Below are 24,338 nucleotides of genomic sequence, written 5' to 3'. Positions count from 1 at the left end.
TTCTTGCTTAAGAATACCATAAATTGCATTCAGATATCACTATAGCAAGAAATTGGTAGGAGCCCTTCTTGGAAGTTCCCTCCAACTTGTTGACAGCTATAGCATTTGATGGCCCTTTTTGTTGTACAAATGAGCCAAGGCAGGAGGATACTCCTTTTAAACGTTATCACCAGAGTTATTTTCTTGTGCTCTTCCAGTTTGAGTGATTTGGATGAGCCTTGAGCCTGCTCGTCATTGAGGCTGAGGAGAGGACGAGACGGGGGCTCTGCTTACTGAGGCCGGCTTCCCCCCACCGCTGTGCGCCCGCTCCCTCTCCTTCCTCCCAGTGCAGCCCTAACAGTTCTACAGGCGTTCTTTGCTTCACACCGACTGACAAAATATCACACACTATATATTTTTCTTGGGTAAAAGAAGTCACTAAATAAATGACTAAACATACCTGTTAAATATAGCATCTTGTGCTTTTTGTTCTTTGTATGATGGGAATAACACAGTCTTGAGGATTAAATTTATTAACTTACTATGTGCAAAATACTTCAAATAGTAGCACCTGGCTTGTGTTTTTAGCTTTTGTTGTTGTTATTTTTTTAATCACCCTTCACGTGCGTGTATTTCAGAAGAGCATTCAAAGCTGCCCGGGAAAGGCTCCGCACCTCCCGCCCCCGTCCTTACTCCCTGTAAGGGAGCTACTTCCACTTTCAGCTCTTCTGTGTCTTTCTAAGTTTCTTCCGGCAAATCTTGTACAAACACACTCTTTTTCCAGCCGCCCTGTTCAAATGGTGCCGTCGTACTCAAGCTTTCCCCTCCTGGACTTAGGTTCGCAGGTTTATTCCCGTCTGGACAGCTGCGCCGTCCTCTCCCGTGTCAGACCCTGTCCCTGAAGGGCGGCGCGCAGGGAATCGCCCTGCGTGGTGGACCTGTGCGTTCTCTCTCGCGAGCGCAGGTGCTGCCCAGCAGCCGGCCGTATGGGGATCTGCCAGTTTAAGATCCGTCAGCAGAGTGACAGTGCCCATTTGCCTAGAGTCCAGCCACTAGAGAGTGTTAAACAACAGACTTTGATCTTATTGATTGAATCAGTAAAATGGTTTCTAGCACAGTGTAGTTTGCATTTCTCTATATGATTAAGAGATTTGTGTTTTATTTTCTCTGAATTATTTTTACCCTTTTGGCTTTGGTGGTCTTTTTGATATCTTGAAGTTCTTTATATAGTCAGGGAATTAGTTTTTTTTGTGATGAGTTGCAGTGTTTTTTTTCCAGTTTGTTTGGTAAAAATCCTGTAGCAAACTTAAAAAACAAAACCTTTAGAAGTAGTTCGATCTATCATTCGGCTTTCTCTACTCCACGATTTTAAAGGGTGTTTTACCTTTTTCTCTAGTACGTTTTAGACTTTGTTAAAAATATCTCTCCCTTTGATCCATTTGCAGTTTGCTCCGTTAGGATTTTGGTTCCAGCTCTCCCTCCCATATCCAGGGCTGCTGTTTCCCCACCGTTGTCCGCGGGTCCCTCTGGGACTGCCTTGAGCTGCGGTCAGTCCTGGTCACCACAGGGGCTGGGCTCTGCTTCTGATCTCAGGGTCTTCTTCCTTGAATCTGTCTGGGGGGTTTTATTCAGAGATCTCCTGGCCATTCTTGTTTTTCTATGTAAATTTTAGAATCAGTTTGCCTAAATTAAAAAGAATCTAGGTATGTTTATTGGAATCTCATTAAATTTATATTCGGAGAAGGCAATGGCACCCCACTCCAGTACTCTTGCCTGGAAAATCCCATGGACAGAGGAGCCTGGTAGGCTGCAGTCCGTGGGGTCACTAAGAGTCGGACATGACTGAGCAACTTCACTTCCACTTTTCACTTTCATGCATTGGAGAAGGAAATGGCAACCCACTCCAGTGTTCTTGCCTGGAGAATCCCAGGGACGGGGGAGCCTGGTGGGCTGCCGTCTATGGGGTCGCACAGAGTCAGACACGACTGAAGCGACTTAGCAGCAGCAGCAGCAGCAGGTATGTTTATTGGAATCTCATTAAATTTATATTACCTAAGGTAAAACTCACATTTTAAAGTAAGGGTTCCGTCTAACTGACTATCTGATAAACTCTCCTTTTGTTCTTTAATTTCCTTTTAGATTTTCTTCCTGTAACTCAAGTAAAATGATTGTTGTTTTTTGTTATTTAGTCGCTAAGCTGTGTCTGACTCTTGAGACTCCATGGACTGTAGCCCACAATGCTCCTCTGACCATGGGATTTTCTTCCTCCGGGTGGGGACCTTCCTGACCCAAGGATCGAACCTGTGTCTCCTGCTTTGGCAGGCAGGTTCTTTACCACTGAGCCACCTGAGAAGCCCCATAAGACGATTTCTAGGCATTAAATGTGTTGGGCTTTTCCCCTTGTATCTTACATATTTCCTACTCTGCTACTTTACTGAGGTGTCCTTGTGATAGTTTCTCAGTAGATTCTTTAGAGTTTTCCAGCTGTAATGAAAGTGTCTATAGTAATGGATGGTTTCGCTTTCTTCCCAGTCTGTGTAACTTTAACTTCTTTCTCCTGTCTAATGGTATCTTCAGTGCTGTGTTCATACAGTAGTGCTGGCAGATAGATGCATTTCCTCCTGCTCCTGGGCCAGTTTTGGAGACTTACCCATTTCATTTGGTTTTGAAATTTATTTGTATAAAGTTTATCTGTATATTCTAATGATTCTTTTAATTTCATTTATTTCTGTTATTACTCTTCTGTATTTCATTCTTCCTTGTTTTTCTTGATGAGATTAAGATGTGGTTTATATATTAAAAATGTGTTTTGTGCATTTAGAGAATCAGCTACTGTATTAGATTTTACATTTTTCTGTTTGTGAATCTGATGTTTGTGTCATTTTCATGCCTCCTTTTTTAGATATATGTATTTAAGACAGTGAGTTGTCTCCAGAGCACTGTTTCAGCATCTCTTTTAGGTTTTGATAGTTGTTATTGTTACAGTTTCTTTAAAGGAACATGCGGGAATGTTTTATATTTCCTCTAACTCGTTGTTTAAGGGAGACTTTAAAACTTAAGTGTGAAAGGCTTTTTTGGCTGCTCAGTTCAGTTCAGTCGCTCAGTTGTGTCCGACTCTTCACGACCCCGTGAACTGCAGCATGCCAGGCCTCCCTGTCCATCACCAACTCCTGGAGTTTACTCAAACGCATGTCCATTGAGTTGGTGATGCCATCCAGCCATCTCCTCTGTCATCCCCTTCTCCTCCTGCCTTCAGTCTTTCCCAGCATCAGGGTCTTTTCCAATGAGTCAGTTCTTTGCATCGGGTGGCCAAAGTAGGAGTTTCAGCCAGCATCAGTCCTTCCAATGAATATTCAGGACTGATTTCCTTTAGGATGGACTGGTTGGATCTCCTTGCAGTCCAAGGGACTCTCAAGAGTCTTCTCCAACACCACAGTTCAAAAGCATCAATTCTTTGGTGCTCAGCTACCTGTTTTTATTATTTCTGCGCTGACAGCCTCACTGATACGAGGCCTCAGTTACTTAGATGTTAAGGGTGTCAACCATGTTTCTCTGACGAAGATGTTTTGATGGCAGGGGACTGGCAAGTCATCTGATCGTGGATCTTTTTTTATCAAAGGGACTTTAATTTCAAGTACAGGCCTAGACCACATTGTATACTATAAGTCTTGTACCTTTGCTTGAAAACTTTTAGATAGGATTTTTCACCAAGATTTTATATGTTTTCACCAAGATTTTGAAATTAAGGGAAAAAAAAGCCCTCAATATACATTTTTTCTTTTTTTTAAAGTATGTTGCTTTAATTTTCCCATCTAATAATTTTCTTGATCAGGGAACTTCATATAATCTTTTCCCCCTCATACTTAGTTTGAAGTGTACTTTAATAACTTATTTCAAATACTAGTATTCAAATACTAGTATTTTAAGATGCCTATTTGAAAAGATTATGTTCAGTATTCTGGAAGTCTTAAGATAGTCAAGACTCTTCTCAAAGAAGAAATTCTTTATATACTTAGTTTTCATGAAGAACTGATATTTGAAATTCTGCTGAGGGAAATCTAGTTATAAGAATAGTTTTCTCTTTAGCTTAAAGGCAATGTGAAATTCAAAATGGCATTTTAAAAAGTTTAAAATGGCTTTGATTATTAGCATGCTGATTTTTCCTTTATGGCCTGGATTTGCTTTTATCTTGGAGACTGTAATTTGTGGCTCATTATGAGGGTACTGTCGCTTAGTCCTGACTTAGTGACATCTTCTCTCTCAAAATCAGAGTGTGTGCACGTGTGGGTGTACAGACACATGTAATGTCTTCCGTGAACTACGGCAAAATATCAGTCTCTAAACTTAGCATGTACTGGAGGAGACATCCAGGCTCAAAGCCCGCGTGTGCCTTTGGCTCATGATGACCTTGTGTCTGGTTGATGTAACTCCTTCCCCTTATGTGACCTTCACCTTCCACGTGCTCAGCCTTTGTGTTGATATTTTAGGGGCCCTCACCCGTGCCAGTCCAGGGTGAAACCAGTCACATGGTATCAGACTCTTGTTCTGGGAAATAGCAACTCACATATTTGACACGGGACCTGAGCCTTGAATTTCCACTTTAAAAGCATAACTTTGTTCGTTTTTCCTTTCCCTTCCTTTCTTCATCAGTCTGTCTTCATTTCCCATTTAAGCTCTATGGATAGAAGCATGGCTGTTTACATATGTTTTTTGGAATGATTTATTTCATGAATCTGTCCCTTGTTTCACCCACATTGTCTGGCATCGTGTGTGATTCTGGGCGGGGCGTTTCTAGTATTTGCCGTTGTGCTCGGGAAGTCAGCGTCCCAGGGTGTCTGAGGTCCAGCTGCGGTGCTCTCATACTTGGTTAGGGCGCCAGTGTGCTGGAGTGGGCGTCTTGCTTGTATGTTATTTGGGTATCTTAAGTGTCAAACGCTATATCTTGCCAAAGCCGTTTTATCTGGCAACTAGTTTTCCCTGCAGAAAGTGCTGACTGCAGGCTCCCCCTGGGTTCTTGAATTGTGTGTGATTCGTAGAAACTGACTTGTAGAATTCCAGGGCTGTCCTCACTGTCTTTGAACCCAGGTTTTTAACAAGTGGTGTCCCAGTCTATTCCCCCATTTGACAAGCTAGGGGCTGACCTTTCTTTAGAAATCAATAAGTTGTAGGTGTCAGGATTCTTCTGGTGAAAAGAGGAAACTGATTTCTGTGTAGAGGATACATCACTTGTTTCTATGGAGACATAAAAGACTCAAGTAAATGTTTGTAATTAGAACTCAGGTGTCCTGGGGAGAGCTGAGGAAAATACACGGTGAGTATGCAGGAAGAGCCTGAAGGAAAGCTCCATAATGTAAACCACGTGTTAGCAGGAGTGTGATGATGCATAATTGACTTTTTCCTTTGGAACTGGAGGAATGAAAAGTAAATATTTTACTTTATGTTTGGATGTTTTCTGTGTATTTTGCAGCTTTTCATGCAACCCCCAACACTTACAAGCGGAAGAACACAGAGACGGCCCTCGACAACAAGCCTTGTGGCCCCCACTGTTACCAGCACTTGGTAAGCGCGTGCGGGGGTTCTGGAGGGAGTGGAGAAGTCTGAATTTTGAATTTTCGTGAGGTCGGTGAAGTCAGCGGTAAGCTGTCGTTCCCGTACTGTTACTGGCCATACGATAGGCAGAGGTTTCTCAGCCACGTTTCTCGGTAGCTCGTACCTACTGCACATCCTAGTCCTTTGTTATCTTGCATTATTCTTTACCAGTGTTAGTCTCTTCAGCAGTGTATGCAGGTCGTACCTTCCGCCAACCTTAGAGATGGGAAGCACAGAGAACCCACCCAGACCCCAGAAGCACAGTAGTTTCTGAGCTTGCTCAGAGCCATCACCCTTCTGTGAATTGTAGACCTGCTGTAGTTTAGTGTATTATATGTAGGTCCCAGAGGTGAGGGGTGTGTGTGTGTGTGTTTTTTGTAATGATGGAGAGAAGGTAAGGGTTTAGGAAAATATGAGGTAGAAAAGTTGTTTTTATGGGTACTATCTTATTTTTACCATTTCCCCTCTTTGAACCAAGCCACTCCTACCTAGGAACTAAGTGGGTATATATTGCCTGTTGGATTTTGGACAGAAGATTCATTGAATGGCACCTGCAGAAGGTATCCTATTTTTAAGCAATTTGGTTTTTGTAGAATGAAGTATAAAACTGTTGGCTGCTCTCAAACTTCTCCCTTCTATTGCCACTAAAAATGGAATTCTTGAGCACTGTTGAATGATATTCTTTACAAGGCAGCATTTTATTTGGCTTCTCCAAAGCGTGTCTGTGGTCTGTATAATCCGTGCTCTTACCCTTGTTGTGCACTTTCTGAGACGGGGTTATTGTGCCTGGCAGCACGGACTGACACGCACCGCCTGTCCCTCAAGGTCCCTTCATGCCCTCCTGGGGCTGTGCATCCCTCACAGGAAAAAAGGGGCAGAAAAGGGACGGAAGGCGCACGTGTGCGTCCTGTATCCTTCTTGTGTACGTCAAATGCTACCATAGAGAAGGGAGTGTTAGCTTAAGAAGCCCTGAGACAGGAAAGGCTGACTTTAGATGCACACTAGGTATATGACTCCTCTTAACGTTCACTTTTAAATAGACTGTGTTTCTTAAAGTATATTCTGTATTTTAACTCATAATCAGTTAATACGGAACTGTCTTGCCTGAGTTTATAGAATCCATATTTATCTTTCTCAAATCTTCAAACCATGGACAGCAGATAGGAAAACGATTGTCTTTAGATGTGACTGCCTGTGAAAAGCAGATACTGATAAGTTTGACTAACATGCTTACCCAATCCTTTTCTTCCTCCTCTGCCAGAACCAGCTGTAGAACTTGACTTTGATGTCTCCGCTCTTCCTGTTGTAGGAGGGAGCGAAGGAGTTCGCTGCGGCCCTCACCGCCGAGCGGATCAAGACCCCCCCGAAGCGCCCGGGGGGCCGCCGGAGAGGCCGGCTTCCCAACAACAGCAGCAGGCCCAGCACGCCCACCATCAACGTGCTGGAGTCGAAGGACACGGACAGTGACCGGGAGGCGGGGGCCGAGACGGGCGGGGAGAGCAACGACAAGGATGAGGAGGAGAAGAAGGACGAGACCTCGAGTTCCTCGGGTGAGGCCGCGGCCGGGCGCCTGCTGCTCGCGGGGCCCCGGGCGGCGCCGGGGCGGGTCCTCTCCTGAGTCGTGCGGGGAGACACCCAGGCGGGGAGACACCCAGGCGCGGAGCTGGGGGCTCCCTCCTGCTGTCTTCACCCCGCGCCCAGCACTCGCCTGTGGTGCCATCCGTCCGGGTTATTTGAAGGTTGATCCAGTGTATTTTCACACTCTGGGTCGTTTTCCTTTTTTCAGTTTTCCCAGGCGGGGCATAAAGAAATCTGATCATTCAGGTGACCGTTCTTGATGGTCTGCGGGTGGGTGGCGTTGGTTAGGAGAAAGCAACCCAACTCCTGACTGGTATGTTCCCAGTTGTCCTTAGAGCCCTTTGGATCATACCATCAACAGCAGCCGCGGAACCCCGTTTGCTTTCATTTTAGAAGGCTGTGTTAAGGGGAGCCTGCTCTCACGTTTCCATGGGGTTTCTAGCCTTAGTGTATTCTCACATATGATTCACCTCCTGTTTTCTTAAGCACACTCTGCATTCTGATACTGTTCTCCAACTGCCATTTCATGCCTCCCTCCCTCCCGTTCTCCACTTGCCACTTCTTGAACAATGCCTGTTAACTTTGGTTTTGTAGAAGCTAATTCTCGGTGCCAAACACCAATAAAGATGAAGCCCAACACGGAGCCCCCCGAGAACGTGGAGTGGAGCGGCGCTGAGGCCTCCATGTTCAGGGTGCTCATCGGCACCTACTATGACAACTTCTGTGCCATCGCCAGGCTCATCGGGACCAAAACATGTCGACAGGTGAGCGTGGCTGAGCAAGGTGACGGCAGCAGTCTTCAGAGGGGGAAGTGCGTGCTCACTGTCCCAGCCTAGCAGCGCTCCTGGTTACTAAGCTCCTGTCATTGGAAAAGATTTTTTTTTTTTTTTCACTGAGAGGGAACTGAAATAAGTCTTTTGACTTTAGATGCTGCACGTAGGTGGCAGTGGGTTTCAAAAACCCAGAAGAATTTAGATGTAGCCTCATGACTCTTGGGGCTTCCCTGGTAGCTCAGCTGGCAAAGAATCTGCCCGCAATGCGGGAGACCTGGGTTCGATCCCTGGGTTGGGAAGATCCCCTGGAGACGGGAAAGGCGACCCATTCCAGTATTCTGGCCTGGAGAATTCCACGGACTGCATAGTCCATGGGGTTGCAGGGTCGGACACGACCGAGCGACTTGGACTCGTGACTCTTGAACAGGGAGTAACCGCAGCGGCGCCACGGGACAGACCAGTTGAGTGTGTGTGTGAATGAGCAGGAGACCGGTGTGCTCGCACACGGCCCTCACGGCCTGTGACTCTGCCTCCTGTCAGGTGTACGAGTTTCGAGTCAAAGAATCCAGTGTCATTGCGCCGGCCCCCGCCGAGGACGTGGACACCCCTCCCCGGAAGAAGAAGAGGAAACACCGGTGAGTGCGCTGGGGGGAGGCCGGGGCCGGCCTGGCCGGCTTCCTCGGGCAGTTGCTGCCATTTTTCTGTGAGACCCAGCGGCTGTCCGTAGGTTTGGTGTGTTGAGTCATAGTCAAGGTTACATCTTCGTTTTGGAGAACTATTTAGTAGCCTCTGCAGTAAAGGCACAAGCATTTGTGGTGTGTCTTGGGAGCCTGTGAGCTCCAGAGCCGGTTCCCACTCCAGAGCCCAAGTTTGCCGGGTGTGTGGCATTGACTCAGATACGCTTCACAGCCACCCCGCTGTCAGCTCGGCGGAGTAAGGGACGGTGCAGTGAAGGCAGCAGGCTGACCCCTGTGCACAGAGAGAGATGCAGAAAGTCACCGGACGCACTGTTGTAACCTCCAGGGTTTTTAGAGAGAAGCATAGTTGGATGTTGGGTAAGGGAACACTTAGATTATACTTCAGAAATCGTCTGCATGTTCATATTATATTTCTTTGATAAGTAATTTAATAATTTAGCTTTAGTCGATACTTTTGCATTTTTTGTTTGGATTATTTCTGCCCAGATAGCTCAATTGAAATGATTAAAGATTCTAGAATTTAGAGGGTGCGGTGTCAGTACCATCCACAGAGAACAAACCCGCGGCACGTGGTGGGCTGGCTGCTGCACGTGCACGTGTCAGCAGACATGGGTGTGCACCCAGGTCACCAGGATGTTGTTTCTTTGTGTTTTGCAGGTTGTGGGCTGCACACTGCAGAAAGATCCAGCTGAAGAAGGGTTAGCATCTTTCCATTCAGCTTTCTTGTTGACTCGCTGTCTCCTCCTCATGTGTCTTAGAATAGTAATTGGATTAGAGTATGGGATGTTCAGATAGAACTGACTTGGTGCATTAAACCAGTTTAGACGGAGCCCATCTGTTGGCTAGTGGAGAACTCTGGGAGCCTGACTGAGGTGTGACGGTGCCCAGGGGCTCCCTGGCTCTTGGCGGGTGGGGGGGCTTGTAGACAGGAGAGTAAGGTGGACACGGCGAGGACAGCCCCCGAGCTCAGGTCACGGGGGGAACGTGTGCCTGTTGGGCGTGTGGTCACCTCACAGCTTTCGGGACTGACGCGGTGCTCTTGTCTGTGCAGACGGCTCCTCCAACCACGTTTACAACTATCAACCCTGTGACCACCCGCGGCAGCCTTGCGACAGCTCGTGCCCTTGTGTGATAGCACAAAATTTTTGTGAAAAGTTTTGTCAGTGTAGTTCAGAGTGTAAGTACTTGTTGTCTTGATGTCATTGCGTGAGAATTAAATTGACTGTTGGTCAGGAATTTAAAACTAAGTTCAGTCAACACAAGGGCATCTTGGCAACCCCTGTGTTGTTTCCTTTGGGAAACTCACGCCACAAGCCTGTGTGGAGCCCAGGCACTGGGTCAGTGTCCGCCCACCTCCTGGCTGAGGCAGGCAGGCGGGCAGGTGAGGCCAGCATGGATTAAAGGAGCTTTGTATTGTCTTTGATCATTTAACTTTTAAATCATAGTAAAGTTAGCACAGAATGGAAGGCAAATCTAGAAATGGCTCCTCAAATACTTTCTGGACACTAGAGATTATCATGAGTTAGGTGGGTTCAGTCTTCAGAATGAAGGAATGTAGGGGCATCGGGGTGAGGACGGTAATTGTGCACCGAAGCCTGGACCCCAGGGAGGCCCCTAGAGCTCCGCCTGAGAACGGCTGAGAACCCTGGGTGTCGCGTGGTCCAGAGCCCTCCTCAGCGCGTGTGTAAGCACTGCACTGTAAGTACTCAGACGGTCTCACACACAAATGGCGGAGCAGGAAGGTGGCGGTCGGTGTGCGTGTGGATGGCTCTGACGTTCCTCTCACCTCCCCTGTGTGACGATGGCGGGAGAATAATGAGCTGTGAGGGCTCAGTGAGGCTGTCGGGCTCCGCACCAAGCTCCAGCGGTGCCGTCGGGCAGTTCTCATCTGACGGAGGCGTCTCTCTGAAGGTCAGAACCGCTTTCCCGGCTGCCGCTGCAAAGCCCAGTGCAACACCAAGCAGTGCCCGTGCTACCTGGCCGTCCGCGAGTGCGACCCCGACCTCTGTCTCACCTGCGGAGCGGCTGACCACTGGGACAGTAAGAACGTGTCCTGCAAGAACTGCAGCATCCAGCGGGGCTCCAAGAAGGTAAGAGTGGGCGCTGCATGGAGGAACTGATTGTCCCAACCAGAGGGTTTATTACCGAGCATAAGAAACTAACAGCACGTACTGGGTTTGTTTTTTAGGGGAGACGGTGATAGTAAAAGACCCTGTCATTGGAAATGACCCTGATGGTGGGAAAGGTTGAGGGCAGGAGAAGGGGACGACAGAGGATGGGATGGCTGGATGGCATCACCGACTCGATGGACAGGAGTTTGTTGGTGATGGACAGGGAGGCCTGGTGTGCTGCAGTCCATGGGGTTGCAAAGACACGACTGAGGGACTGAACTGACGGTGCGGGCCCTGGTCCGAGCGCTTTGTGTGTTAACTGCTTAGTTGTCCTGAGTCCGTGAATTAGGAATGATCATTAAACCAGAGTTCTGAGACTCAGAAGGAAAGGAGCCGGGCTCCGAGCTGGCACTCCAGCCCCGGACCCCGTGCTGCGCACGTGCGGCGGCATCAGCTCGTCGGGTCCTGACTCAGTGGGCGGTGTGACTGAGATGGCCCTGTCGTCAGTCCTCCTCTGCCAGCTCTGCCAGAAATCCTGTATGGCACTGGCTTTACTTTTTTGGCTGTGGTGTTGGCAGGCCTTCGGATGATTTTACTCTAGGTCCTCACGTCACAGTGCAGCCAGCGTTTCCAATGGGCCCCCATTCAGCCCTGAAAGCTTTTCATTTCTCCCCCAATCCCAAACTTCCTCTCTTGTACAACAAAACCCTCCTTCGTCATCTTTCTAGGCATCTTTTACCTCCTCAAATAGAAAACTGTGGAGATATTTTTTTACCAATTAGGCTTCATTTGCTTAACAGTATTATGCTGGTCAAGGAGGTGCTTGGTTAATTGCCCTGACAGGGGAGCATAGGCCGGGTCGGGCACAGCTCAGGAGCTTGGGGATCAGGGAGTCTCCTTTACAGACAAGAAGTGTGGAATCAGAGCACAATAGGCAGCCTGAAGAGAAGGCGGGGCTCCGGGCCTCACTCCCAAACACAGTCTATCTGAAAGGGACGGCGGGGATCACCTTGGCGTCAGCTGAGCAGAGCGCTGGCCCCTGGGCTTCCGAGTGTTGCGAGGAAGGGCTGTGGAACAATGCTCTGGAAGAGGGACAGCGCTTCGGGAGGAGTAAAGGCTGCTGACCCACCAGGAGGGGCTGCGACTGGCCCGGGGGAGGTGGTGGGGGCAGCACAGGCGGCCTGTGGAGCTGCTGGTGGAATCGTGGTCAAGACTGAAGGACGGCTGGGCACGCAACGCGGACCAGCTCAGGCGACACCATTTTCCTGTGAGGCAGACACTTAGGCTCTGTACTATAATTTACAAAACAACAAAATGTGGGTTCTGCAGCTTGTCGGCCCCTCTGGTCACACGGGGGGACGCTGACCCTCATGCCCCTCTGTGGCTGAGTCACCCCGGTTCATCCTGTGGTCTGATCTGTCCAGCCTCGTTCTCCTTTGATTACAATTGTGTTTATTCTCTAGCATTTACTGCTGGCACCGTCTGATGTCGCAGGCTGGGGGATCTTCATCAAAGACCCTGTACAGAAAAATGAATTCATCTCGGAATACTGTGGAGAGGTAAGGCCGGGCCCCACGGTCAGTCACAGACAGCAGGATGTCCACTGTGCTCACGTGGTTTCACCTGTAATACGCTTTGGACCGATCTTCATTGGGCAGGTCCACTGGGTTTGATTAGAAATGAATATAAAATGGCTTTTCAGCTTAGACTTGTGGGTTTGGTTTACTTGGAAGCTACACTGCTTCAGTCCTTGTCACATTCAGCTTTTCATCTCCCGAGAACGAGGGGGAGAATGAGAGCTTTACGACGACGAGTCTCTCCCTCTTTAGTCCGCAGCCTGACTGATAACTAAAGCGTCCTTTCTAGGTTGTGAAGTTTCGGCAAACCCTGGGGCTGGCTGCATTTTGTACCAAGTAAAAAAGACTCAGGTTACTCACGTCTCCAAGCAGTTACTTTACAGCTGTGGAAGTATTTCTAAGTCAGAGTCCTTAAAACACCACTGTTCTCTGACAAAGAGAAATTGGCCAGTGACCCTCTGTTGAGTGTCGTCAAGGTCCTGAACATTCCAGACGAGCTGGGTGTGTTCTGCCAGGCTCCCCTGATCCTGAACCACCTGACCCTGTGTCTGTCTTTTCAGATTATTTCTCAAGATGAAGCGGACAGAAGAGGGAAAGTGTATGACAAGTACATGTGCAGCTTTCTGTTCAACTTGAACAACGGTATGCGGGGGGTCAGGGCCCCTCTGGTTCCCAGGTCGCACCTCAGGTGCCTCCAGGGGCTGAAGCGGCAGAGATGACACGAGGGGTCCCTGGTGTCAGCGGTCTGAAAGGGGCTGGGCTTAGGAACCGGCTGTTGGCTGGAGGGTGTCCTTGGCTCAGATGGTAAGCTCCCACCTGAAGTGCGGGAGACCTGGGTTTGATCCCTGGGGGGGAAGATCCCCTGGAGAAGGGAAAGGCTACCCACTCCAGTATTCTGGCCTGGAGCATTCCCTGGACAGAGGAGCCTGGTGGGCTACAGTCCACGGGGTCACAAAGAGTTGGACACGACTGAGAGAGACTCACTTTCCCCCAGGTTGGCAGAGTTGTAACTAACTCGGGGAGTGGGCGATCCCGCGGTGGTCGGGGGTTCTGTGTGCAGAGAGTGGTCGCTGTCCAGAGGGAGGGGGCCGCAGCGGCCCGGGGCTGAGCCGTCCTTGGCTTCCCAGCCTGACTCTCCTCCTGGGTCCCTCCTGCCATGGGTACCAGTCGGCGCCTCTCACCTGGGAGGGCCTGGAGCCCCGCCCTGTGAGGAAGCACCTCCTCAGCTTCCCTGGGGGTCCCGCGGACGGACGGTGACGCGCGCGTGCAGACCCTGATCCTGGGAAGATAGGACGTCAGGGGTAGTCGGGTCCCCGCTTCACACCCATGCTACCCAGGGGGTCTCATCTCTGAACAAGTGGTCTGCGTGGTCCATAACCAGTAACATGAAAGAGACTGATTTGAAGATACTTACTTATGATGTCGTGGAAAATTGCATTTTAACCAAGGGCATTTTCTTCCAGAGGTCATTTCTTACCAGGTGAACCTGGTTGAATAATTTACTTGCTTTTGCAGGCAAACTCTAAAGAACAATAACTACTTATATTTTTACAGCATCACAATAATCTTGTGTTTATTGATTTAAAACTAATTGTTTACTAGGTTATGCTTATTTTTTTTCTCTTTAGATTTTGTGGTGGATGCAACCCGCAAGGGTAACAAGATTCGTTTTGCAAATCACTCAGTAAATCCCAACTGCTATGCAAAAGGTATGTGCTCCGACGCGGGCAGAGTCCCCGCAGGGCGTCGTGAGTGGTTCTGGGCTCCTTACCGACCTGTCAACCTCCTGGGTCGTCCTCACCGATGCCTTGACCCCATTTCTCTCTTTGCAGTGATGATGGTCAACGGCGATCACAGGATAGGGATTTTTGCTAAGCGAGCCATCCAGACTGGTGAAGAGCTGTTTTTCGATTACAGGTTGGTTTTTAGAGTCTCTGAGGGCTTTTCTGCTTGGATGCTGAGCTCTGGACAGAGGCTGTCTTCTGGCTCCGAGCTGGGCTTCCGTCTGGGGCTGGTGATTTGCTGTGGGTAGTGCTGGGAGCTAGGGTGTACTGCTGGGTAATGGCGTTTCCAGTATAAAGTAATGCTTTCATAGAAGTTAAAAAAACGCAGAAAGCTCCATTTTTACCTTCAGGGTCCATGCCTGCCATCAGGGTGCTGAGCACAGGCTCCCGGGGGGTGGTTATGCCGCTGGGGATCTGGCTGGCAGTTTATACTGTCAAGTTCTGGGGAAAATTGACAAGTTACAGAATATTTAAATGTAGTCAGAGGAATGTTTAGTTGAACAAATCCTGTGGCTGACTACACATCCCATTGAGAAGCTTGGTATTTTGTGTAGAATTGTCTTAAACTAGGGCCTGTGTGGAGCTGTTTCCAACCCAAATCTTCCCAGGAAGAGCAGCTGGGTGGAGCACCTTCCTTTTGGGGGACCTGTAGGGCTCACCTGGTGGCAAGAGTCGCAGGCACCTATCTCTTCTGGCCTCTGTGCTGTCCTGGCTTCAAGGGGCCCGTGGCCGGCTCTGGCCCGCTCACTAAGGTTCTCTGTGCTCCCTGTGTTTGGTCTCAATACCAGCCCCACTGCGGGCCTGCCATCGGAAGGGGTGTTATTACCAGTTCTGTCCGGCTCGGCCCCTTTGCAATGGGAATGTTTGCACCCATTCTGCGAAGGTGCCTTTGTGCAGGCAGCAGGAACGGGCTCGTGTGTGCCTTGCCGAGCGGGCTGGGTCTCACCCCGCGCTGCAGGGCGCTCACCTGTTTCTCATGCTGTTTCAGATACAGCCAGGCCGACGCCCTGAAGTACGTGGGCATCGAAAGAGAAATGGAGATCCCTTGACGTGTGCTACCTCCTCCCCCCTCCTCTCGGAACAGCGGCCTTAGCTTCAGGAACCTCGAGTACTGTGGGCGATTTAGAAAAAAAAAATGCAGTTTGAAATTCTGAATTTGCAAAGTACTGTAAGAATAATTTATAGTAATGAGTTTGAAAAAATCAACTTTTTATTGCCTTCTCACCAGCTGCAAAGTGTTTTGTACCCGTGAATTTTTGCAATAATGCAGTGTGGTACATTTTTCAACTTTGAATAAAGAATACTTGAACTTGTCCTGCTCCTCGTCCTCTGTTACACAGCCTCCCCAGCTGGCTTCAGAAAGGACTGAGGGATGGGAAAACCATCTCACCACTGTGGTTCGTCAGAGGCCATCCTGGGAATCGGGGTGTACCGCATACTGCCTGTATCAGGCAGATAAGTAAATACTGTTGCAAACATGTCACCATATACCAAACATAGTGGCTAAGGAGACAAGGGCACCGTAAGCGTTCACTGCTCGCATCCGGGGCGCGTCCCGGGTGCTGAGAGGCCTGCAGGTGCCTGCCCTCTGAACCTCGTTCTCCAGAATGACAGGAGATTCCTGCGAACCGATCTAGCTGTAAATCCCACTAGATAACAGCCCTGCAGAAATGTGACGGGGACAACCAGACTCCTTTTAAATCCTGAAGAAGTAAGAAACCCCCTTAACATCCCGGGAAGCGGGGAGCTGTTCCTCAGGCCGGGCGGTGGTAGGAGCGCCCAGGACGGCCGCGTTCAGTAAGTTGTCATTGATTTGTAACATGACTGGGACGCTCAGATAAAACACCTTCCTTTCCAGTTACACAAACAGGGACGAGGCTGGTTTCTGCTGCCTCGATGCACAAGCCCTGTGACTTGAGTCCTGGGATACAGTTCATTCACCCTTGGCTTTGGCAGTGAAAAGCGGCACGTGTGAGTCTGTGTCACCCTGGGCTTCCCTGCCACCTGCTGAGACACCTGGTCTCGTGCTCCACCTAGGAGGCGTCGCTGACCAATTCGGGGAGAGTTGCCCCCAAGCTTGTCCGATTGCCACATCCCACCCTTGGCACGCGGCCCCCGTAAAGCCCGTTTGTTCCCCATTGTGTGACCAGAGACCCAAAGGCAGCAGAAGACAGCAGCTGTCCCTGATGGAGGGCAGGGCTTGTGAGCACTGCCTGGTCTGTGTGCTTCGCACACAGCGGGCTTTCATTCCTCGACGAGCACTGTACCTCCAGGAACCGGTCCACTGACCTCATAGACGCGGAGATCCTGACCAGAAATCCTGGCCTGCCGCCACGGCCACATCCCATGTGATCGAGAGCAGCCTTAGCTCGTCAGCTTGACATTGCCCTTTACCTGGAATGGGGGGGGAGAAAGAACAGAGCTGACCCAAGGTATTCAATTCACACAGAACACCAAGTTTAAATGTGTGCTTTTTTCTCTTCCCCTTGCTCTCCCAGCGAGGTAATAACTGACATTGTGTGAGCCTAGTGGGTTTAGCTCCCCAACAGGGAGAACCAAGAAGGATGAGTGGAATGAGTTACCACATCAGGATATGGATGCAGTCATGGTTGCCATGGTTTAGGAAGATCACACCTTGTCCACTGAGGAGAAAGAGCCCAACAACAGGCTGTCCAGCTGGCCAGTGTCTGTGGTCCCTAAGCCTTTCCCCAATGGTCATGAAGACCCACGTGTCTGACGTCAGTCCCGACGTCCAAGTACAGGCAGGACCTTGGACTCCGACTAACTGCCGCAGGCTAACCTGCAGGCGCCATGATAACATTGTGCTGCGTGACAAAATTTTCAACATTTTGCAGTTTATAAAAAAAAACCAACGTAATCCTCTACCTAGAAACTGCTTCCTAACTATTTCTCAGTATCGTCTGGGTCACTCAACCTCCAGACTTCAGTGTGTCTAGTCAATGACTCCAACTCTGGATTCGCACCTCTGCCCAAGGTGTTCAACTGCCCCACCACCGCCAAAAATCAATTCACAAATTGTGTCCTTCAGATTTGTAGGTCGCAGGTAGGATCTTCCGGACTCAGGGATTGAACCCAGGTCTCCTGCATTGCAGGCAGATTCTTAACCATCTGAGCCACCAGGGAAGCCCACTTTAGATTTATAGGTAGGTCGTCAAGAAAGGTTTCAAACGTGGACATTTTCAAAGAACCTAAGTATTCCATTAGAGGGCTTCCCTGGTGGCTCAGCTGGTAAAGAATCCGCCTTCAATGCAGGAGACCCTGGTTTGATTCCTGGGTCGGAAATGTTCCCCTGGGGGAGGGCATGGCAACCCACTCCAGTATTCTTGCCTGGAGAATCTGCACAGACAGAGGAGCCTGGTGGGCTACAGTCCATGGGATTGCAGAGTCGGACACGACTAATCGTGTACGTGCGCGCACACACACACTCTGTTGGAAGTTGCATGGGCTTTGGGCTCTTACTGGAATAAGCTCAAATCAACACTTGGTTGTTCTTCCAGCCTCTGTTACAAATGACCCAGGGAGGGGTGTGTGTAGTACCTGGGATGAGAAGTGGTCCAACACATCCAAGCCACATAGCTTTTTGTATGCAAACCAAAGCTCCATAAATTTTTAGAAAACTGTCCACACTCACCTATCTTGACCAAGTCATTGTTCAGCCACTGGAGAGATGAGATTCAGGTGTATACAATCAAATCACCCAGATAAGTTGTTGCCATTCCTAAAAAAAAAAAGTCATTTTTTTCTTTTGGGATTTAGTTCAAATGAGTCAGCATGTTGCTTTTTTAGCTGGGTGTGGCAAAATCTTGTATTTTTTTTCAAAGGAAAATTAAGATACCTCAATGAATAGGTAGGCCATCTTAAAATACTCAGTAAAAATATTTTAAATTCAAGTGCCTCTCGGCCCTGTATCTCCTGTTGTGCTGTCCCTGGCTGCCTCTTACAAAGGCGCTGACTGGTGATGGCTGGCAGTTTGCCTCTACGCAGGTGCGAGGTTTGACCCATGAGCACCCAGCCCAGGAGAGGGGGGCTGCGAGGGGGGTCCTGGCCCTGGGCTCTGCCTTGCCTGCCCCCCTCCTAGGAGAGAGGAGATGGTTCCCTCAGGATGCAGCACACACCACCCCTCCCCCAGGGCGTGAACCTCCCAGAGGGCCTGGGCACTAGGTGGCCTTCAGAGGCTGGGCATCGGTCCCTAGGCAGATTCAGGAAGCTACTATTGAAGTTCGGAAAAATGCAGCTCACTGGATAACAGGGAACTCAGCCCTCGTGGCTTGTATTTGGAGGCCGGGCCATTCCTGTTAGGCTACGTAGGATGTGGTTTGCGGAATGAAGCCATTGAACAGGACTCTCACCTAGCGGAGGGGGTCGGCGGGGGGGCACGTACAGGGGACCTCCCATCACCCACCTCCCGTCCGCCTTTGCTCACGGATGTCCTCGGTCTTACCAAGGACACTCTTCATCCTGGAGGAACTCGAGAGATGTCAGGAAAGTCTCATGAAGAGGTCCCTTCCCTGTCTTGAAGGGGAGGGTGGGACGAATTGAGAGTAGCATCAGCACAGATACACTACCGTGTATAGGACAGACAGCTGGCGGGAAGCTGCTGTACAACACTGGGCGCTCCGCTGTGTCCTCTGTGATGACCCAGAGGTCATCCCTAGAGGGGTGGGATGGGGGGAGGGTGTGCGGGGAGCTCAAGAGGGAAGGGGTCTATGTATCTAATTCACTGTTGTGTAGCAGAAACAAACACAATATTGTAAAGCAATTATACTTTAGTTAAAAAAAACAGACCATGAAGCTCTATTATGTGATCCGGCAACCCCACTTCTGGGCATGTATCTGGGGAAAACCATAATCTGAAAATGGACCTGAACTCCAGTGTTCACTGTAGCACTACTTACAGTAGCTGGGACATGAAGACAACGTAAATGTCCATCAATAAGTGAATAACGAAGTTGTGGTACCTAGACACAATGGAATATTATTCAGCCACATAAAAAAGAATGAAATAATGCCCGCAACATGGACAGACTTACAGATTGTCACACTAAGTGAAGCCAGAAAAAGACACACCATACAGTATCATTCATACGTGGAAATCTTAAAAAAAGGTACAAATGAATGTATCTACAAAACAGAAAGAGTTACAGATGTAGAAAACGAACTTCTGGTGAAGATGGGGTAAGGCAGGGGAGGGGTAAATTGGGAGATTCGGACTGACACATGCATGCTGCCATACATAGAAGAGATAACTAACAAGGACCTCCTGTATAGCACAGGGAACGCTACTCAAGACTCTGTAATGACCTGTATGGAGAAGAATCTAGAAGAGAGTGGAAAGAGGTGTAACTGAATCACTTTGCTGTATACCTGAAGCTAACACAACATTGTAAATCAACTGCACTCCAATAAAAATTAAAAACAAAAAAGCAATTTACCTTCCTACTCTTGCTGGGACTCAGACACACGTGCAGCAAGCGGCCGTGGTGGTTTACAGCACGTCTGTCCCAGGGGCAGGCGGACTGTTGCCAGCAAAGGCAGAGCTGTGGTCTCAACTCCCAGCCGGGGACTCACAGGGCAGTTTCTAGGTGGTCCTTGGAGCCTCAGGGCACTACAGGCTCTGGGAGGCGGGGTTCCCCGGGGTGAGTGGCACTGCTCTTTGCCTGGTTCACACTGGGACGCTTTGTAAGACTGTTAGAAAAAAGAAGATACGCTAAAACAAACATGGAAACTGTTAGACAAGTGCTTAAGTCTATACTCAATAACCCATTTAACTGTTAAATCGTAAAAAACCAACCTGTTAGGTGCCAGATTGGTCCAAAAAACTGGAAGGACGTAGTAGCTTGGGTGTCTTCCTCTGGCCCTGCTTTCAGAAGCAGGCCTCAGGGAAGGTGGGGAGCCCTTCAGACCCACACAGGTGTTGACAAGCATGTCCAGTCTCCGGTCAGGAGAGCCACCCGTAGTTTATAGGGACCACGGAGCCCAAAAGACCAAACCGGCCTGGGGTCTCTGCTCCCACCTCCCGTTTCTTCTGTCTTCAGGCTGAGAAGTGACCAAACAGGGGCTCCAAGCCAACCACCTGGGACCACAGACGAGGACTCACAATGGGCCGGAGGCGAAAGGGAGGCGTTGGCGGCGGACGTGGTCCCTGAGCCCGACTCGTGACCAATGCCTGCGAACAGTGGCCACCCTTCCAGGGAGGCGACAGGCTGCCCCGGGCCAGCATCACGAGGGTCCGCAGAGCAGCCGCGGGGAGGCTCCTGGGCGTCGGTCGCTGGAGGGGGTCACAGGAATGAAGGCCAACGCTCCAGGAGGAGAAGGCGACCAAGGGCTTGGACGGCCAAAGCTTAAACGTGTTCACTCTTCGGAGGGCGGCCCTTGGAGCCTCAGGAAGACACCAAGGAACGCCCGTTTGCACAATCATTATATCTTTTATTTACAGATAGAAATTAGTAAAACTTAAAACAAGAACCCAATGCGACTTGTACAGAAATCCTTTAATTTTCTTTATTTTCACACATTAAAAAATGAAACACACTATACAAATGGTTTTCTCATAGCAGATTACACGTGGGTCCCTTCAGACCCGCTCTCCAGGACTGCCGGCCTCCGAGGGGCCCCGGCCGGCAGCTGGGGCTCGCGTGGCCAATGGTTGATTCGGATGCAGACGCATGCAGCCCTCGGCGCGGGAGGTCCCCCTCCGGTCTTAAATTAGGTTAAATGGCGTCGGTGTCCGTATGTACAGACGTGAAGTGTGGCGGTCCTGAGCAGCTCCGGGGCCCGCACCCGCGCCGGGGAGACCTGGGCCTGGGGCCGGGTGGGTGTCCGGGGGCGCGGCCGCCGCCGCACTCGGGGCTGCCGTCCCCGCGGCCGAGGGGCTGCGCCCGCGCTCAGACCCCCGGGTTAGGCCAGGTAGCTGTAGGTGTCCTTCTCCCCGTCCACTCGCTCCAGATACTCCTTCTCGATCAGAATGTCAATGCATTTCTGGGCGTTGTGTTCCGAGGAGGGAGAGGCCGGGAAGGGGAAGAAAAACACATTTACCGTCGGAACAGAGACGGATTCTCCCACCCTGCCCGGGTTTCCTCGCCGCCCGACCCCTCCGGCCCTGCGGGGGCGCCGTCTCACTTTCCGCACCCCAGACGGGGCTCCGGACCCCCACAGAGCCCCCCTCGCCCCGGGGCGCCTCACTCCAGGTTCTCAGAAGGGGAAGGAGCCGCCTGGTTTGTGTGTGAAACGACCCCGGGGGTCGGTGTCCAGGGGCTGCAGGCCCCCCGGGGGCCCCGACAGAAGCCACGTCCACGGGGCCGAGCCTCCGACGGGCTCAGCACACGCAGGAGGCTCCCGGGCCGGGCGCAGTAACTCCCGTCTCGGCCGCTGTTCACTCCGAGAAGCTCAGCAAGGGAGTGCTGAGGATTTTGCACTTCTCTAAAGGACCATTTCAGACTTCGGCCTGTTTGCTTTAGTGGAAACCTATTTTAGGTGACTAAGCGGGCTCCTCCGCGCCAGGCATCGCCTCTTTCCGTCTCCTGAGATAAATCATCTGAACCCTGCTGCGGGGTGATTGCTGTACCTTAATTACTGGGACCCGGGGCTTGAATCTTGAGGACAGCTGAGTCAGGACTTCTCCAAGTAACTGCTGGTGTTTTAGGACCTTCCTCATTTTCATAATTCTCACAATAGCTGCCTATGTGACCAAGGAAAGAAAAACAGACCTTGTTTTCCACAGAGTTAACCAGAACTTATCTGTAATGAGGAGAAGTAGCAATAATGCTGCAGAGTGCTCTCTGTGCGGAAGACTGGGTTCCGAACAGGGAACAAATACACGGCAGGTCCAAGGACGCAGGGGCCGATTCTATCTGCTTATGTTTCAGCGCCAACACAACAAACGTTCAAGTGTTTTGGTCTCGTGAGCAGCAATTTCAGTAATCTAACCCAACTGGAACACACTTTTAAAAGCCACAGACGGCACCTGAGCGCTCCCTCCCGTTTTATGAACTCACTGCTCTCACCTGTTTCATCAGGTATTTCATCTACTCCGCCCAGAACCACCCATCACCCAGGCCGCCTCTCCCCAGTCCCAGGCAACACACAGCCCGGAGGAAGCGCCCCCCAGCTCGGGCCACCCGCCTGCCGCCTGAGGGGCCAGGCACCCGGGGTCACCTGGATCAGTAGTTTGCGATCTTCCTCGATGTTTTTGTGTGTGGTTTCCTGTTCCTGCTTCTGTTCCGTTTTCATTGGCACATTGATGTTAACCCTTAATTTTTTACTGTCAAGAAAATCGAGACCACCAATCACTATTGCTTTCAAAGACATGCAGTAAAGCTGCTTTCTGTTTTCGGTCTTAAAGAGGGGCTCTGCCCCCCAGACAGAGGACAGAGAGCGTGACCAGTCCTCCCGCCTCCCCAGGCCGTTTCCACGGCATCTCTGTGAAAGGCCTTCTAGTTCCCGATGGCGGGGGGGGTCCTACTCTGCCAGCAACGGGACGGCCGCATCCTAGGAAATTCAGTTCCTTAACCTGCTCTCCCCAAACTCTGTCAAGATGAAATAACATCAAGACACGGGGGCACAGAAGGCCAGGCTTTCTAGGTGAGCCCTTTAAGGAGACATTTTACCAAACGAAGAAAACCCTGAAAACAGAGTCAACTGGAGAAGCACCGGGATGGCCAGAGGAGCTCACAGCCCCATGTGCGGTGACACCTGGGTGCACGCTTGGGGTCAGGGGTTAAGTCTGAGGCCTAGGACCACCTACTTAGCAGATTTTCCTTACTTTTTATAACCAAGATATAATTTTATTAAGGTATCTGGCTTCAATTCCACCTCATCAACATTTGCATTTTCGTCTTCCAAGACCTATAGGAAAACAACTGTTAGTACATCATCTCAGGAAAAGGCTTTCTTCCAGTTTAACGTTCAAAGGACACAGACGTACCAATAACTTGGACTTCAATAAAATCTGTAGGACTTGTGCCAAAATGTCCTGCAATTAAAAGGAGAAAAATGGGTTTTTTTTCTTTGCAGTAAGAACCACAGCCAATCCCACAGAGTCCATTTTTTGGGAAAAATTAGTGACCCAAGAAGAAGAACATGTCCAGAGGGAAAAGGGTACAGCGTCCCTTAGCGGCTCCCCAAACCTACTCCTAAAAGTGACAGCAACCTCTTTCTGCTCTTGATCACCCAGTATTCAAACTGACAACTCTACTAATAAATACTAGAACGCGTCTAAGATCGACTTCCTTGACTACATCTTCTTAGTGTGTCTTGCACAGTGAGCCCTGAAAAGAATGGGCAGGAGCTTCACCAACCTGGACGCACCTTCTGTTCATGAACACGACAGGGATGGCTCCTGAGACCCTGCTGCTGACTCAACTTTGGTGAACCTACGCTCCCGGGGCCGCCTCTGCGTGCAGAGAGCGGGCGGTCCGTCCTGTCTCAGCTCTCCTTTAGCGCCCCAGCTTCCGGACCCCATGCAGTGGGACAGCCACCGGGATGCTCACACGCCTCCTTGCCCTTAAGAGAAGGCTATCCCGGCCCAGGCGAGCTGGAGAGGCCTCTGGTGTGCTGACTGGCCCAGAGCCCGGAGCCGGATGAGGACGATGGGGCCACGCCTGGGGCACGGCCGCAGAGGCTGTCTTCACGAGCCAGAGTGGCTGGGCAGCCAACAGCCCTCGTGGAGGAGAGGAGAGGTAAGTGGGGAGCAGTGGCCCCCCACCCCGGGGGGAGTCAGCGCCCCAAGAACAGCTGGCTGAGAGACTGGCGTGGAGGCTGAACAGTGGAGCGAGGGGCCGCTGAGCTCTGAAAAGGGAGTTCCCGAGAGCAGAGCCCTCCCCGCGGTCTGGGGGCAACCTGAGCCTCCACCTTAACTGAAGTCTCCTCCTTCTGGTGAGGAATGAGGAAGGAAAAAAAGAGACTCTTACGTGCACAGAAGCAAATTCTTGTGTTATTAGAACTTGAAAATGTATTCTGGGCTAACCTGAAGCATGACGCAAAAATAAATGACTTTCCTAATTCACGTTCCATGAGGCCAGTATTATCACCCTGACACCAAAACCAAACAAAGCTATCACAGGAAAATGGCAGACCAAGTTCCCTATGACTAAAGAGAAAATTCCAGTGAACCAAACCCAGCAGCATATAAACAGTATTATATACCATGACCAAGTGGTATTTATCCCAAGAATGCAAGGGTGGTTCAACATTTAAAAAACCAATCAACATAACACACATTAATAAACAA

At 50.1% G+C, this 24,338-nt stretch overlaps 2 protein-coding genes across 50 annotated transcripts in view; one reads left to right on the top strand and one right to left on the bottom strand.

The window, feature by feature from the left end:
- The window catches only part of EZH2 (enhancer of zeste 2 polycomb repressive complex 2 subunit), a 60,769-nt gene extending 45,366 nt beyond the window's left edge, over window positions 1–15,403 (top strand). For 20 of the 38 annotated variants that reach the window (XM_081537175.1, XM_081537197.1, XM_081537174.1 and 17 more), the window contains 12 exons: window positions 5,447–5,538; window positions 6,878–7,118; window positions 7,741–7,910; window positions 8,460–8,554; window positions 9,275–9,315; window positions 9,669–9,794; window positions 10,529–10,707; window positions 12,192–12,287; window positions 12,866–12,947; window positions 13,934–14,014; window positions 14,138–14,222; window positions 15,078–15,403. In XM_081537175.1, the coding sequence (XP_081393301.1) occupies window positions 5,447–5,538; window positions 6,878–7,118; window positions 7,741–7,910; window positions 8,460–8,554; window positions 9,275–9,315; window positions 9,669–9,794; window positions 10,529–10,707; window positions 12,192–12,287; window positions 12,866–12,947; window positions 13,934–14,014; window positions 14,138–14,222; window positions 15,078–15,138 (1,349 nt within the window). In that variant the 3' untranslated portion in view covers window positions 15,139–15,403. Of the gene's footprint in view, window positions 1–5,446; window positions 5,539–6,877; window positions 7,119–7,740; window positions 7,911–8,459; window positions 8,555–9,274; window positions 9,316–9,668; window positions 9,799–10,528; window positions 10,708–12,191; window positions 12,288–12,865; window positions 12,948–13,933; window positions 14,015–14,137; window positions 14,223–15,077 lie in introns of all 38 variants that reach the window. The other 18 variants (XM_081537189.1, XM_081537186.1, XM_081537198.1 and 15 more) reach the window with 2 other exon arrangements.
- A 5,183-nt stretch (window positions 15,404–20,586) lies between these two features.
- The window catches only part of CUL1 (cullin 1), an 89,539-nt gene continuing 85,787 nt past the window's right edge, over window positions 20,587–24,338 (bottom strand). For 11 of the 12 annotated variants that reach the window (XM_081537204.1, XM_081537205.1, XM_081537202.1 and 8 more), the window contains 5 exons: window positions 23,034–23,081; window positions 22,872–22,954; window positions 22,265–22,370; window positions 21,675–21,788; window positions 20,587–21,088 (listed from right to left, as the gene is read on the bottom strand). In XM_081537204.1, the coding sequence (XP_081393330.1) occupies window positions 21,008–21,088; window positions 21,675–21,788; window positions 22,265–22,370; window positions 22,872–22,954; window positions 23,034–23,081 (432 nt within the window). In that variant the 3' untranslated portion in view covers window positions 20,587–21,007. Of the gene's footprint in view, window positions 21,089–21,674; window positions 21,817–22,227; window positions 22,371–22,871; window positions 22,955–23,033; window positions 23,082–24,338 lie in introns of all 12 variants that reach the window. The other variant, XR_014067720.1, reaches the window with a different exon arrangement.

The sequence above is a fragment of the Giraffa tippelskirchi genome, chromosome 10, assembly GCF_054371585.1.
Source record: "Giraffa tippelskirchi isolate mGirTip1 chromosome 10, T2T-mGirTip1v1.2.pri, whole genome shotgun sequence".
NCBI lineage: Eukaryota > Metazoa > Chordata > Mammalia > Artiodactyla > Giraffidae > Giraffa > Giraffa tippelskirchi.
This window is presented reverse-complemented; position numbering and strand designations above follow the sequence as displayed.